The sequence below is a fragment of the Pristis pectinata genome, chromosome 13 (assembly GCF_009764475.1).
Source record: "Pristis pectinata isolate sPriPec2 chromosome 13, sPriPec2.1.pri, whole genome shotgun sequence".
Taxonomy (NCBI): Eukaryota; Metazoa; Chordata; class Chondrichthyes; order Rhinopristiformes; family Pristidae; genus Pristis; species Pristis pectinata.
This window is the reverse complement of record NC_067417.1, coordinates 31,174,356-31,187,838: the sequence shown is the minus strand read 5'-3', so window position 1 is coordinate 31,187,838 and position 13,483 is coordinate 31,174,356. Positions and strand designations below refer to the sequence as shown.

General features: G+C 38.8%; 2 protein-coding genes across 2 annotated transcripts in view; both read right to left on the bottom strand.

Annotated features, from left to right (window-relative positions):
- The window catches only part of heatr3 (HEAT repeat containing 3), a 39,365-nt gene extending 35,050 nt beyond the window's left edge, over positions 1 to 4,315 (bottom strand). Inside the window, exons 1-4 of the mRNA XM_052028442.1 lie at positions 3,869 to 4,315; positions 1,014 to 1,186; positions 557 to 644; positions 98 to 210 (exon numbers count right to left, since the gene is read on the bottom strand). Coding sequence (XP_051884402.1) covers positions 98 to 210; positions 557 to 644; positions 1,014 to 1,186; positions 3,869 to 4,219 — 725 coding nt within the window. The 5' untranslated portion in view covers positions 4,220 to 4,315. The remainder of the gene's footprint in view (positions 1 to 97; positions 211 to 556; positions 645 to 1,013; positions 1,187 to 3,868) is intronic.
- A 2,074-nt stretch (positions 4,316 to 6,389) lies between these two features.
- Positions 6,390 to 13,433, bottom strand: cnep1r1 (CTD nuclear envelope phosphatase 1 regulatory subunit 1). Its single transcript, XM_052028388.1, has 6 exons — positions 13,314 to 13,433; positions 13,147 to 13,218; positions 10,572 to 10,645; positions 9,602 to 9,711; positions 9,155 to 9,209; positions 6,390 to 7,376 (listed from the first exon to the last, which is right to left on the bottom strand). The coding sequence occupies exons 1-6, from the start codon at positions 13,339 to 13,341 to the stop codon at positions 7,335 to 7,337; spliced, it is 381 nt and encodes a 126-aa protein (XP_051884348.1). The 5' UTR covers positions 13,342 to 13,433; the 3' UTR covers positions 6,390 to 7,334.
- Positions 13,434 to 13,483: the final 50 nt, after the last annotated feature.

The window sequence follows — 13,483 nt, the reverse complement described above, 5'->3', positions numbered from 1 at the left end:
TTACTGTGATAACTAGATTGAGTTCTCAAGAAAATCTGCATTAAAAAGTTTACAGCAGTTGCTCAGAAAACTTGTGCAAGATGAAAGATGAACTTACCACAAATTCCAGAGAAGATGGATAGCCTCATTGGATACGTCCTCGATATAATTTTTATCAGAAACTTGGTTTTTTTGAGGATTGGCCATGTTGGTATCTAAACCCGTACAGCACTGCCAACAAAAAACAAAACTAACAACAGAGCAGAGTTTTTTTTCCCCCCAACAAAGTCCACAATTTTACAATGCAGCATGATGTCAATAAGTTCAAACTACAGAGTTTGAACCAAAGAACAAACTCCCCAACAATTCCCTACAAAATGCTTTTCCATTCCCAATTGTGCCAATGTGTAGATACGAGAAACACGACCTACCACCCCTCTGCCTGGCAGCATTGTCAAGGCCATTGAGTAATATATCTTACATCTCTGAATACCAATGCAGTAAAAAGACCCCATGGGAATGAAACTACTAAAAAAAACACAAGCATTTGAATTTATTTATTGCATTCAGAGCTTACCTCCCGCAACAGTGCAGTAAGGGGGGTCAAAACATCTTGCTTCACCATCTCATCACAAACATCATATCCTCCACAAGCGCTAAGATTTCTGTCATGAATAAACAATTCTTACTATTTGCTTTGATGTTTACAACTCTCCTTTCACTTCCTCAATAATTAAAATAATATTTCTCCTCTTCCCTTCTGAAAATCTTCCCATTTGATCTTACAAATACAATGATGAAGTCGACAATCATCATTCCTTAAGATTTAAAATGTATATACTGGGAAACAAGACATTTATTATTAAAGGTTGACCAATGGTTCTGAAGAAAGAAATGGCAATTTATAACTGATGCATTTTAAAATCTTAATATTCTAACCTGTTTAAATGAAATATTTAGTTGTACTGACTATTCAAAAAAAACCTCAGTTTGATTTGATACTTGCAAAAGCTTAAAAAACATTTAGCACTAACCTGAGTGCACCAGCAGCTGTCTCCCTGACAGCAACACTTGGATCAAGCAGCATAGGGCCCAAACACCTAATGGCATCTTTCTGCAGAAATGAAGGGATCACCTTTTTCTCCTGGACAAGTTTTGAAATACTTGCACATGCAAATTCTCGAACATCAGGTGACACACTCTGTAACTATAAGAACGTAATTTTAGTCCATCATGGCAGAAATCATGAATTATATTCACAGCTGCTTATACAATGGACTCTCATTTAACACAATCCATAGAAAGATTGTGACGTTTTGTTTGGATATTTTCTAAGCCAATATTCAAAGCAGTTTATGTTCATAATCTTCTTTTGAAATTAAAGTATACTAGCCTTCAAATGTTTAACAATCCTTTACTTTTCAAAGCAATTATTCAATGAAAATCATGCTGACATCAACAGGTTCATAAAATTAAAACTTAATGTTGATTAATCTTTACACAGAGAATTTCTTCTAATTTTGGTGTTAGAGACCAGGTTAGCAAATCCTCCTCAGCCAGGAAATGCCTGCAAAGGGGTAACACACCCTAAATCTGCTCATTAGGCATTGGGTTCCCAGAAATGTTTTGAGAAAGAATTAAGGTAAGATTTAGATGAATCAAAAAGAAATCTAAATAATTTTAAGCCCTGCTTCAACACCATCTGAACACCAAAATTTGTTTGTATCAGCATCGTGAACATGCAACTGAGTTGGTGTGTGAGACTCAGAACTCCTCTGTATAATTTAAAATAATTGGTGATTAAAATGCTCAGAATTTAATCTTCTCATGACACAGGAAGCCATTGGACCTGTCAGGTCCATATGGGCTCCCAGAAGAGTAATCCTATTTCCTCCTTGTCCTTATTTCCCTGTATTCCTGCAACTAATTCTCTCCCACACATGCCTATAAACGCCCCCTTCAAATATTATTTCTATTAACTTGGACTAAGGGGGAAATTACAGTAGCCAATTAAACCATCAACTTGACTCGAGGATGTCTGAAACCCAGAGGAAACCTACACGATCACGGGGGGATGTGGAAACATTGCAAAGATGGCATCCGAGGTCAGGATCGAGTCAGAGGATATGCAACTGTGAGGCAGCAGCACTATCACACCACCCTGTCAAGTTTCACGTTGAAATCTTTCTATTCCCATCCCCCAAAATATAATGATTCCATTAATGGTTTTCAATAATGCACAAACAGATCAGACACCTGCATTTTACTGATTCTGGGAGCATGTTATCCAACACTCTGCTCCTATTCCCCCACCCCATCTCAGAGACTCCGATTGTGAACACGTGAAAACATAGTAAAAACAAAGGCAAAGTGACAATCATACTTTAAGTTGAAAGTTGTTTTGTGAACTTTTGCCAAGGTTCATCAGATTGTGAGAGGGTAATCAGAAATTATTTTGCTTAAGGCAAGGCAAACAACTGGTACAAGGAAATGTGTTCACTACTTATTTTCCATTATTGTGCAAAGTCAGTAATTTGATCTGAAATTATGTTTAATTGGAACAGCTTCTCTGAAACTCCAGCATGGAAGTCCTCACCACCCTACAGATATTCCTCAGACACGAGCACCACCAACAAACACAAACTTCAACTTCATTATTCTCTGAGATCGTCAATTTGTGTGACAATTTAGCAGAGGTTCCCCTCGCACCCCCTTACTCCCATTTCTCTGCAGCTGTTGGCATCACAACTTGACATCACAGATTGACTTCTCCCCACTCTCACTATCCTGTAAAGGGTTGTCATGTCTGAGGTCCCCATTGTTGAAAAACCCTTCTCCACGGATGTATTTATTATTCGTACTTCCCACTGACGCCCAAAGCTTTGCTGAAGGAAACATTATCCACTAACTTTGTCCCCTGCCCCAACTTGTGGTTCAAAGATTTCTGGTTCTCTGCTTAAACCCTTCTTATTTCATGGTGATGTTTCTGCCCAACCTCATGCTCACCTCCCCCTACTTCACATCAATAGCACTGCAGAGCTTTATTAGAAGTCCTAAACTTCAACAGTACCTTTCTGGTGACATCATCTCGCCTTGCCCCTATAGTATTCAGCCTGGTCTCAACCTCCACCCCATTCTAGTGGTACACCTCGAACCTTGTTACTAACAATATTGCCCAAGGCAAGGGTCAGCTTTGATATGAATAGCATCCAGTTCTATCTCTGCACCACACCCTGGGCTCTGTTCTACCCAACTGTCCCAGAAACATTATGTAGCTGAAGAGGCAGAAATTTCAACTGTTAATGCCCCTCTAAAAGGCAGCACACTGGTCACTGATCCTTTCTTTGATTAGTGCCTTTCTAATCCTGGTGATGGTTTTAAGGGAGTTTACTTCACCTACCATCCCTGCCCAACTCCAGTGAATCATCTCTAGAACCTGACAAAGCTCACTCTGCAGCAAGTCTCTCAGATTCACCTCAGGCAGACAGTAACTTGTCCGAATTCTGCCATCATATTCTAGCCCTTTGTATTACTTTATCGTTCTTGCCCATAATAACTTCCAATGGTTTTCGTTCCCAACATCAAATCAAAATCTAAGAGTTGTCACATGGCCTGAATCGAACACACGCCCTGAACCCTGCGCTCTTTTCTTTCACACTTTTTTTACCATGCCTTCCGGCAGCTTGTCCAAACTTTCCTCCGTGAGCCCCGTCTTACTTACCCTCCAGAGATGCAGGAAACTTATAATTTTTACAAAAAATCATTTTGCTTGCTATCTGTTAATGCTGTTAGCGAATATATTGAATTTTAAAATGAATGGAGTCGAAAAGTAAACCTTATGGAATAGGGAGCCGCTTTTAAACTCTTAGAATATAAGTCCTAAACTTACTTTCTCAAGCAATTCCCCGGCTGGCGAGAAAACGTCTGCAGCCACCTCCTCCTCCAGCCCTCCGGTGTTATTCGTTTGCCCTATTGGGGAAAACTGCGGGCGGGCAAACTTGTTGGTTTTCCTTTTGCCCATGGTCCCGGTGTCTGGCTGCGCTGGGAACCGGGAAAACGGTGCACTGCTCGGGCGCGCCGCTACACCATGCGCGCAGCCTGAGCGCAGACCATGTCGGCGCCGGCAGCCGCCAGGACGTGGAGTCAGTCGGACGTCACGACCGGGGAGGAGACAAAGAGCGAAAGCAGCAGCTTGCAGGGTGAAGCTGGCGTGATGTTCCTGTCCGTATTGATGGTTCATAATAAAGCAGCCTTGCCGGGCTACTGTATGGACACGTTCTGACAGGTCAGGACTCAACACGTCTTAGTTCTAACCACTATTTGCTTTAGGGAGAAAATTCATTTCACGCAAAGAATTAATGCGATCCGGATGTGATTTTAGTGAGGCTACACCCTCCTAGCACGGACCTCTCTATGGGAATCAGATATAAATTATTTTTTTTCGCCTTACCATATGCTAAATAACGGTCTTCAAAGACTAAATCAGTGGAGTTAGTTTCGACAAATTTAAATAAAAGTTAGGAATATAATTACTATACCAAATCATGCAGAAACAATGGGGACGCATGTAATCGTGCCCAACAAAGGGGTTTACCAATTCCTCTTCCAAATTCCATCAGGTGGAATGGGTCAAATGGAAGGAGTGACAAAACAGAGAACGATAGAGCTAGCAGTTCTCGGAACTTGTTATTAAGTATTTTTTTTACCACCGCACTTTGAAAATCGTTACCATTAGTCATTATATGACGTGAAAGGGAATTCGTGATTAACAAATCAGGTGAAGGTTTTATTTTGTATAGGGTAGATGGAGGGGACCGGGGAAGCAGTCGAAGAGGTAGATCTCGAATTTATAAAGACATTTGATAAGTTACGGCACAAAAGATTATAATAAGGGTTTAGGTGATTGGGAGTACATCATCTTGCTTAATGGATTCACGAAAAGGCAAAAAGAGGGAAAAATAAAGAGAGGTTTCCAGGTTGGCAGGCTGTGGTGACCCACACAATCCTTTTCTGTATTAGCCATATATTAGAGTGGCGAGGTGGTGTCACAGGTAGTGCAGCTATCTCAACTCTGACGACGTGGGTTCGAGTCCGACCTCTGGTGCTCTCTGTGAAGTTTGCATTGCTGGGCATTAGGATCAGCAGCCTTCCGAGGCACAACTTTGAAAGGAGAACCTGTAGAAATTAACGAGATGTTTTCAATTCAAAACAAACTATATTTTCTGTAAACTATATTTTCCAGTTGTTAGTTTTCAAATGGCTCACTTCAGGAAATTGCTATTCCCACCTCAGTTGGTTTGGTAACAGTATCACGCTCCTGGCTAACCGTACGTTGGGAATGATGCTTCAGTGACCAGATGTAGATCGGAGGTTAATGGCAGAGTAGCAGAACCCTCAACACCTGCTCTACCGGCCTACATGAACATACAACAAGCTAATACTTGCAGGAAGTAAAATGGAGATTAAAATTAAGTTAAAAAAAGTATGAAAAGATCTCCAATGTTATCTGGCATAAATTGCAAATGATGGTGGTGACCTTTGCTGTTAAAAGAATAGCATAACTTTGCTGCATCATGGATATGAAACAGGACTACTACTAGACGTTATAAATTAGGAAGTGAAGGTAAAGGATTGCACAGCAAGGTCACCGTGCCCATGCAAACATTTTTCTCTAAGAGTCAACAGGTGGCAAACTACTTCCTGTTGGCTAAAGGAGCTTGAAATTAATTGCAGCACCCTGAATCAGACCATGACTGAGATCAGCAGATTCAATAATAAAGGAGCAAAGCTTTATCCCTACTTTGTTTGCATGCTTGATACAATGCCAATCATTGTACTTGCTTCAAATCCATCAGGAGGAACCATTCTCTGGTATGAATGCCAAGAATTATGCAGTTATAAGTATATACTGTATACTTGTCTATGTATACAAAGTTCATTTGTTTTTCCTTGGTCTCACCATTCTCTTCTAAAATCTAGGTATCAAATGAGTCATCTCCTGAGCTTCTTACGTCGAGCAACAACTCCAGTTTTCTTTGCATTTAGTCTTCAGTCACATCACGTGCCACACAATCTTTGAAATCGCCATTTTGTTCATTATGCTGATAATAAGACAAGAGAATATTTAAAATGGAGAGGTTTATTTTTAAAAGAAAAAGGTGTTTTGGTGAGATATCCCATATCAGCTGCCAGTGGTGGAATCCAGAGTAAGAGGTCAAGGGCAAGAGGTCAACTTCTAAAGCAATAAGCAAGGCCTTCCTTCGATGGGAGTAAAGTCCATCTTTTCCACAAAAGTATTAGGCAAGTCATTTGCCATTTCACATCTTATGTATTCAAATCCCATCTTTGTTACCTGGTATATTTCAAATGTACGATCAACTCAACTGTATTACATTCACTTCAAAACAAAATTCCATATAAATTGTTTATTGTTATGTACAGAAACCTACAAAACTCACGTGGCCAAAAAGATTTTACAAAGTCATGATGCTTTTAAAATTTAAAAATTTAAATCTTCAAGTTATTTAAAATACAAAGTGGTAACTGTAGAACCCACAAAACATTCGAGAATAGCAATGCAAGAGAAGATGAACAACTGCAAGATTGAAAGTTCATTTCTGTTTTATACAATTTTGCATAATTAAGTAAAATTTGAATCTTTATATGCAGCAGTTTGCAAAACAGTCTCTTCCTATGAATAAAATATTACACAATTTGGCAGATCAAAGTATTCAAGATGTCACCCAAAGCACTGGCAATCCGTTTGTAATTTGTCACCAGTCTAAATGGAATAAGGGGACAAATGTTTCATAATACATAGTGCTGATGAAAAATAAAAGGTAATATTCACATAACTTGTACAAAAGAAGGATCTGCAGAGCAAAAACAACGGACTGGAAGCATTAAAGCATGCAAAAATAGTTTAGCAATCACATCAGGATAGTTCCTGATACAGTTCAGCCCAATACTCTGAGAGAACAGCTTAAAGTTTTTAAATTCTTGATGTTAATTATATGAATATCTCACTCAATAGTTACAAAAGCCTATCAGTAATAAAATGAGCAATTCAACATAAAGAATACAATCTGTAACATTTTAATAAATTAGAGTGATTCAGCAAGATTTAAATACTTTCCAAATTGTATTTTGTACAGAGTTACCCAAAACTATCGGCCAGCTGTAATGCTAGATTCATAAAATCCATCTTTGTTGCTGAGCATTTTTGTATCCTATGGAACTTCACCAAGCTGAAATATTGATGTTGACCCAAAAAGAAACACTGCATCAATATATTTGTGCATTTGAGGCTACTTTCACCTTTTTATGGAACTACTGAATAACTGGTAAGTAGGGTGTCATTGAACATGAGGTCTGGGCTTCAATATTAGTTTCCCAGTCTAGAAAGGAGAAAAATGAAAGATAAAAATAATTAAAAGTAAAAAAAACAAAGAATTGGACTTGCAGAAAAATAACTTGCCACATAAAAACGCATAACATCTACTGCAAAAAGTACTGGCAATCTAAAAATCTACATCAGGATATGGACTAAATATCCAGTTAATACAGCAGATCCATGTGTCACCATATAGTAAACTCCAAATAAGTACAAAATAAAAAGGTCTGAAACCAACTAATCCAACACTCACATAATGAGGACGTCAGAAGCATACCTATCGTCTTTACTGAAAGCTTGATCAAACCTACCACAATAAATGCAAACAAACTTGTGGATTCATTTGTTTTTAAACTTCTTTAAATGGAACCCAACAACTCTGAACACCTCATGCTCCTCTTGCTTGACACATCCAAAGATTCAGTTGTCGGTTGGTACTTTTCTGGGTGGTGATTTCACAGGGACTTAAAATAAAACTGAACAAACCTATGTCAAAGCCACTAACAGACAACAATAAGGGGGAAGGATGAAACTGCCTCCTTTCTTGAATCTAAGGTACACAGACATATCATCCAACAATAATGTGACACAGATAGTAAATGTTCAGTGACAGTATAAAAAAAGTAAGCAATTAAGGTGGTAAATGCTGTCTTGGAATTCATTGCAGGGGCTTGGAGTACAAAAGTAAAAAGTCTTGCTGAGATTGTACATACCTTTGATAAGGCTTCATTTAGAGTGTTATACAAAGTCAGTACAGTGTTGATTCACTAGTTTAATTTCTGGGATTTGAGGTTGAGATTGGGCCGTACTTTGTCAAATTGAGATAAGTGACAGATGATCTCCGAAATGTTTAAGATTATGGGAGGGTCTAACAATGGCAGGCAAGAGACTTGTTTCCTCTATCTGAAAAATCTGCAAATAAGGGGTCACTCTCAGGGTAATTGGTCAGCCATTTATAGGAGAAATTAGAGGATTTTTTTTAAACTGAGAGAATGAGAATTCTGAAGAACTCTCCACCCCAGATGGCTTTTGTTTCTCAGTTATGGAGGCTATTCAAGGTCAAGTTTGATAGCTTTATTAACATTAGAGGAATCAAAGCATACAGGATCGGTTACGAAAGTGGATGACACAACAGCATCAATCATAATCTTACATAGTATTGAAAAGCTGTAAGGAGTACTTCTAATTCCCATTTTCTTTCATTCACCTGTTGCTCAATCAATTTTCTAATCAGGTCAATGCATCTCCAGTTCACCATAAGCATCAATTTAGGCAAATTTCCACAAAACTCGAAGGGGTGGTACCACCACACCCCCCCCCCCCCCCCAAAAAAAAACAAAAAGCAGTGAAGCATAGGAGTTCATAAGAGAAATGGGCATGTGAAATAAAAAAAATCATACAGGCCATCCCTGTATTATGAATGCCTGACTTACCCCCACATGCAAATGTGCTCCCACAGTGTTATTAAATTCAAAAGTCTGGCAGAACTAGTTTCCCCTCTCCCTCCACTTTTAGTTGTTGTCCTTTCTTATCAGTCTTGCGTGCTTTTGATGCCATTCAATACTGTGGAGCTACGGCTACCATATTGAGTGTTCATGTGTTTTCTGACTGAAGGACAAAAGCAACTGATGGACATTCACAAAAACGAAACGCATTCATTACCCAGGGACAGCCTGTACTTGAGTTAGTCCAGCTTAAATCAGCCGGGACACCAACATTTAAAATCCAAGCATTAGTTATGTACATTTTCTTTGTTTTTAGTCTTTGAAAACAAATACTTACATCATCACAAGACATATTGTACTCTGCTAAAACAGTTCGACATCTTGCAGCAATGCTGAAAGCAAATATGTTAAGAGAAACAATAATTCCAATTAAATTATAGTTACAAGATATGTCATGTTCCTTGGCAAGTATCATGCAAAAGATTACATATACTACAGATTATGTTCTTAGAGCCAAATTATCCAACAATACAGTAAAAAATCTAAAAAGTACAAGCTTAAAGAACATTAACTGCTAGTATGTTCTGTACGAGTTAAATCACTGCCACAATCTTCTGTTGTACACCTCTCTAAATATTATAAAGTATTGGTGCATGAAAAAAAGGCTCATTTCCACAGAACACAATTTCGGAAGATCATTCTCAATTACAAAGTCAAAGTCAACCATCTTTATATTTCTGCAAATCTCGTAGCTGACAATTTGAATAGTTCGCAAAAAGGATACATTGATGGTGCGACTACTCTTTTATGTATTCCAGCAAAAAATAAACCAATTAGAGTTATACAGCTGATTGTAAAGAACGGATGGTTCCATAGCGATGTGAAAAACGATACCTAAAAGGGATCAAAATATAATCAAAGAATTTTAGAACTATTTTAGCAGATAAAAACTAAATAGCGTGTTAAAAAAGATGCCAAACAATTATCTGAATTGTCAGCAACATTAATATAAAAACAACTCACCGATATATTAACTTCATTTTTAAAATTTGCTGAGATTGGAAACAGAAAAACTGACCTTTGAAAATGTTTTAGAATAAGACTAGTCTAGACCAGCTGACCCTGGTTGCAAATTTTTTTTTTAAAAATCAGCTTTAATTCTTTACTGCACAACCTCACAGGCAACAGCCAGCAGGCAATTAATTAAAATAAAATGCCAGGTTGAAGCCCAGAAATCTGAAAATTGCTTAATTCTTTGTTTTAGAAGAAGACATTACATTTCAAATAACAATTCCTACATAGGTAGCATTTTCCATAAGTTGGATGGTGAATTCATAATTGGAACATTTAAATTTTCACTCTACTGAAACACACAGCAATTTCTAGATTCAGATTACCTGAAAATAGTGTTCATAGCTTTTCATTCTCAATCCTGCCCCATAACGAATGCTCGAATAAATTAGCTGTATCGTCACTCAATATTTTGTTAGCACCATTTTATACCTTAACTGAATTTTAATCCATTCATTTTGGATAGACTCAGTTACAACTTTCTAAAAGAGTCTCTCCCCATAAAGCCATTATTATATCTGATGTGTGGGAATGTTATAGAAAAGGAGTACAGCTGCTGCTCGGTAGAAAACAGTTTTTCTTCATCTTTTGGCAGTGAATTCACAAAAGCATTGTGGAAAAACAAAAACAATTGCTCCCAACAAAATGTTTTGAGAATCATATAAATAAAAGCTTAAAATTACCTTTTGTGTTTCAGGATCTATTAACCAGTTCCAAGCACCTGTGGCAGTACATACTGAAACCACTATAAGGATCACTGCAAGTAAAGAATTGAATACAAATCAGAGAATTCTCAATGGATATGGTTCACTAAAATGACAGTAATGTATACATTTCCAAGGAAGGTAAAATTGCAAATGCACGTTAGTTATTTCAATGCACCTCACGACATGAGAATCCAATTTTCAGTGAATTCAATTCACTCCACACAATATCAAGGGGTAAGAGCACTGAACACAACAAAGTCAGTGGGTTTTGACTACATCCTGGCTGTAATGACCCTTCCCTAACCAAACTGTTCAATTCTGGCTAAGTACTGCCCTGTTAGTGTGTTCTCAATCATTAGCAAAGTAATAGAAAGTATTGTTGATAGTTGTATTTAGTTGGAGGTGGGGGGGAAAAAAAAAAATCACCCATTTATAGTTTTAACATGTTTATGAAAGTGAATTTGAGGCTGGACAGCCCACAGCATGTGGCTTGCATAACTCCCCAAAGGTATTCCACCACAGACGAGGCACATGCCAGGAATGTGATGCAATGCTCTCCACTTGCTTGGATGAATGCAGTTCTTGCAGCAGGCAAGAAGCTTGACAACATCCAGGACCCAACAGTGGGTTTGACTGGCATTCAATCCAACACCATCACTATCCACATTCTTCAGCTGCGATATGTACCACCTGCAAAACACAAAGTGGCAATCAAATGTTTTGTTCCAGTTTGGATCATACAGTAGGTTGACGATATTATTTCTAATGTGTGACCCAACAGAAGGTTCATTGTTTGAAACAATGCTGTGATACATTGCACATTGTCAGGATTTGGTTTACTGTGCAGGGCCCCAATTCAGGATGTTGTTCATAAGTATTAACAAAATAGTCAGAGCAAGTTTCTTTGTGGGATGTACATGCAGAGTAAGTACAGTTTTAATATGTCCAGTGAAACATGTGGTGTCCTGACTGATATTACAAACAATTTTCTTGTTTAAAAGAAAGGTGATAATTCACAGATTGAAAGATATCCTATTCTAAAAGTTTCCTTTCCAATCTCTGATAGCCATTGTGACAGTGATTCCCAACTTCATTTCTGGGAAAAAAACACCTCTCCCTTTTAAACTATGTTCCCCAGTCCTGGATTGCTTAATCAATTGAAAAATTTTCTCTCTATCCAGCTGATTAGTTCCCCATAGTAATTTGAAAACTTTAATTAAATGATATTTCAAACATTTACATTCCAGTCTTTACAACCCAAGTTTAATTAACCTTTCCTTAATTTAATCCATGGAGTCCAGGAGTAATTTTGGTAAATGCACTCACTTCAAAGCCAATAAAAGATAATGTCCAAAGCTGCCCTCAGTACTCCAGGTGTGATCAAAACAGGGCTTGATAACTGCAGCTTTCATTTTATCACCCTGTACTCTTACATACAAAAGCCACCATTCCATTTTTAAAATATTTACTATATGTATTGACCGTTACAATGTCAGAGATAGACACTTCAAAGCCTCTCTTTACCAGTTACAGAGTAAGTGACATGTTCTGTCTTTCTTGGGCCCAAAGCAGATGACCTCACACTTACCTACAATGAAATCGTATTTCTTCAGTTTATCAATATTTCTGTAATTTAAGGAACTTCCTGATTACAGTGCCCCCTATCTCTGTGCCACTGGCAAATGAATATTATTTCTCTCTTTAATGAAATACAAACAAAAAGTATAAATATTTAAAAGCAGACAAATCTATAAAGACCTAATATCTGCAGATATTAATATTGTACAGATTTATATCCATATGGTATATCTCATGAAATCCTTGCATTGGGCACAGCAGTCAGGATCTACATTATATTGCAGATAGGAAATACTGAATGCATGGAAATGGGTAAGGTGGGGAAATGTTCACAAGTTTAAATGTAGCCACATAATGCAACGAAGTCCATAAAGGTTCTTAAAACTTGTAACTGTGTTTAAGTATTCTCATTATGTCAATCTCTAACATCAATTTGTGAAATCGTTTAAGTACCGTCTTTTTTTAATGGTCTGTGGACAGTGACATATTCAGATCGTCTAAATTAATTTATTAATGACCAATTCTTTGACGTGTAGTCGTGTATTTAGATATCGTTAAGGATGCTGATATAGCTAATTAAGAGATAAGAAATCCAGATTCACAGCGAAGCGATTTACAATAGAAACAAGGCACTGGAAATATTCAGATTCCCAGTTACCTGTAACCTTTTCATTTTCCGATGACTTGCATTTTGTCTGCAGTTGCTGCCTTACCAACACAATATTTCAGCTGTTGTACATTAATCAATAAAAACAAGTTGCCTGCACAGGATCACTGTTCAACTGGTAACATGGCCCTTACAGTTTAACCCAGACGATAATACAAACTGCAGGGGGTGAACTGGCACCGGTTGCTACTGTCCTGGGGAAACCTCTGCCTTAACCTGCTCGCTGACGGACCGACACTGGAAGTGAACCTGCGGGACCCCCACCCACCCCCAGTGATGAAGCCCCCGCCGAGCCCGCACACTCACTCCGCCACCGCCCGGTCGCCGGCTGCAGGCAGGAGATGTACTCGGTCAGTCGCCGCTCGAAAGCCTTCAGGTCTGCAACACAAAAACAAACCCGTCTCACGCCGGCTCCACAGCAGCAACGTGGCCGCAGCCCGCACTCCCCGCCTCCCGCGGCACCGGGACCCTACCTTCCGCTTGCTCCAGGGAGTTCATCATCGCCCTCAGCCCGCCGCCGCCTTCCAAACGCCCCAGCGTCACCGCCGCCTCTCGCCTTCGCAGACGCCGCGGCTGATTGGTCGCTCGCCGCGGCAGACGTCCGCGATGGAAGGGGCAGACTGATTGGCGGAGGGCGACGGCA

Coding starts and splice junctions, on each gene's coding strand:
- cnep1r1 (XM_052028388.1), bottom strand. CDS start 13,341: ATGATGAACTCCCTGGAGCAAGCGGAAG. Junction 9,712..10,571: donor TAGATCCTGAAACACAAAAG/GTAATTTTAAGC, acceptor GATCCCTTTTAG/GTATCGTTTTTCACATCGCT. Junction 9,210..9,601: donor AGAGTAGTCGCACCATCAAT/GTATCCTTTTTG, acceptor ATTTGCTTTCAG/CATTGCTGCAAGATGTCGAA.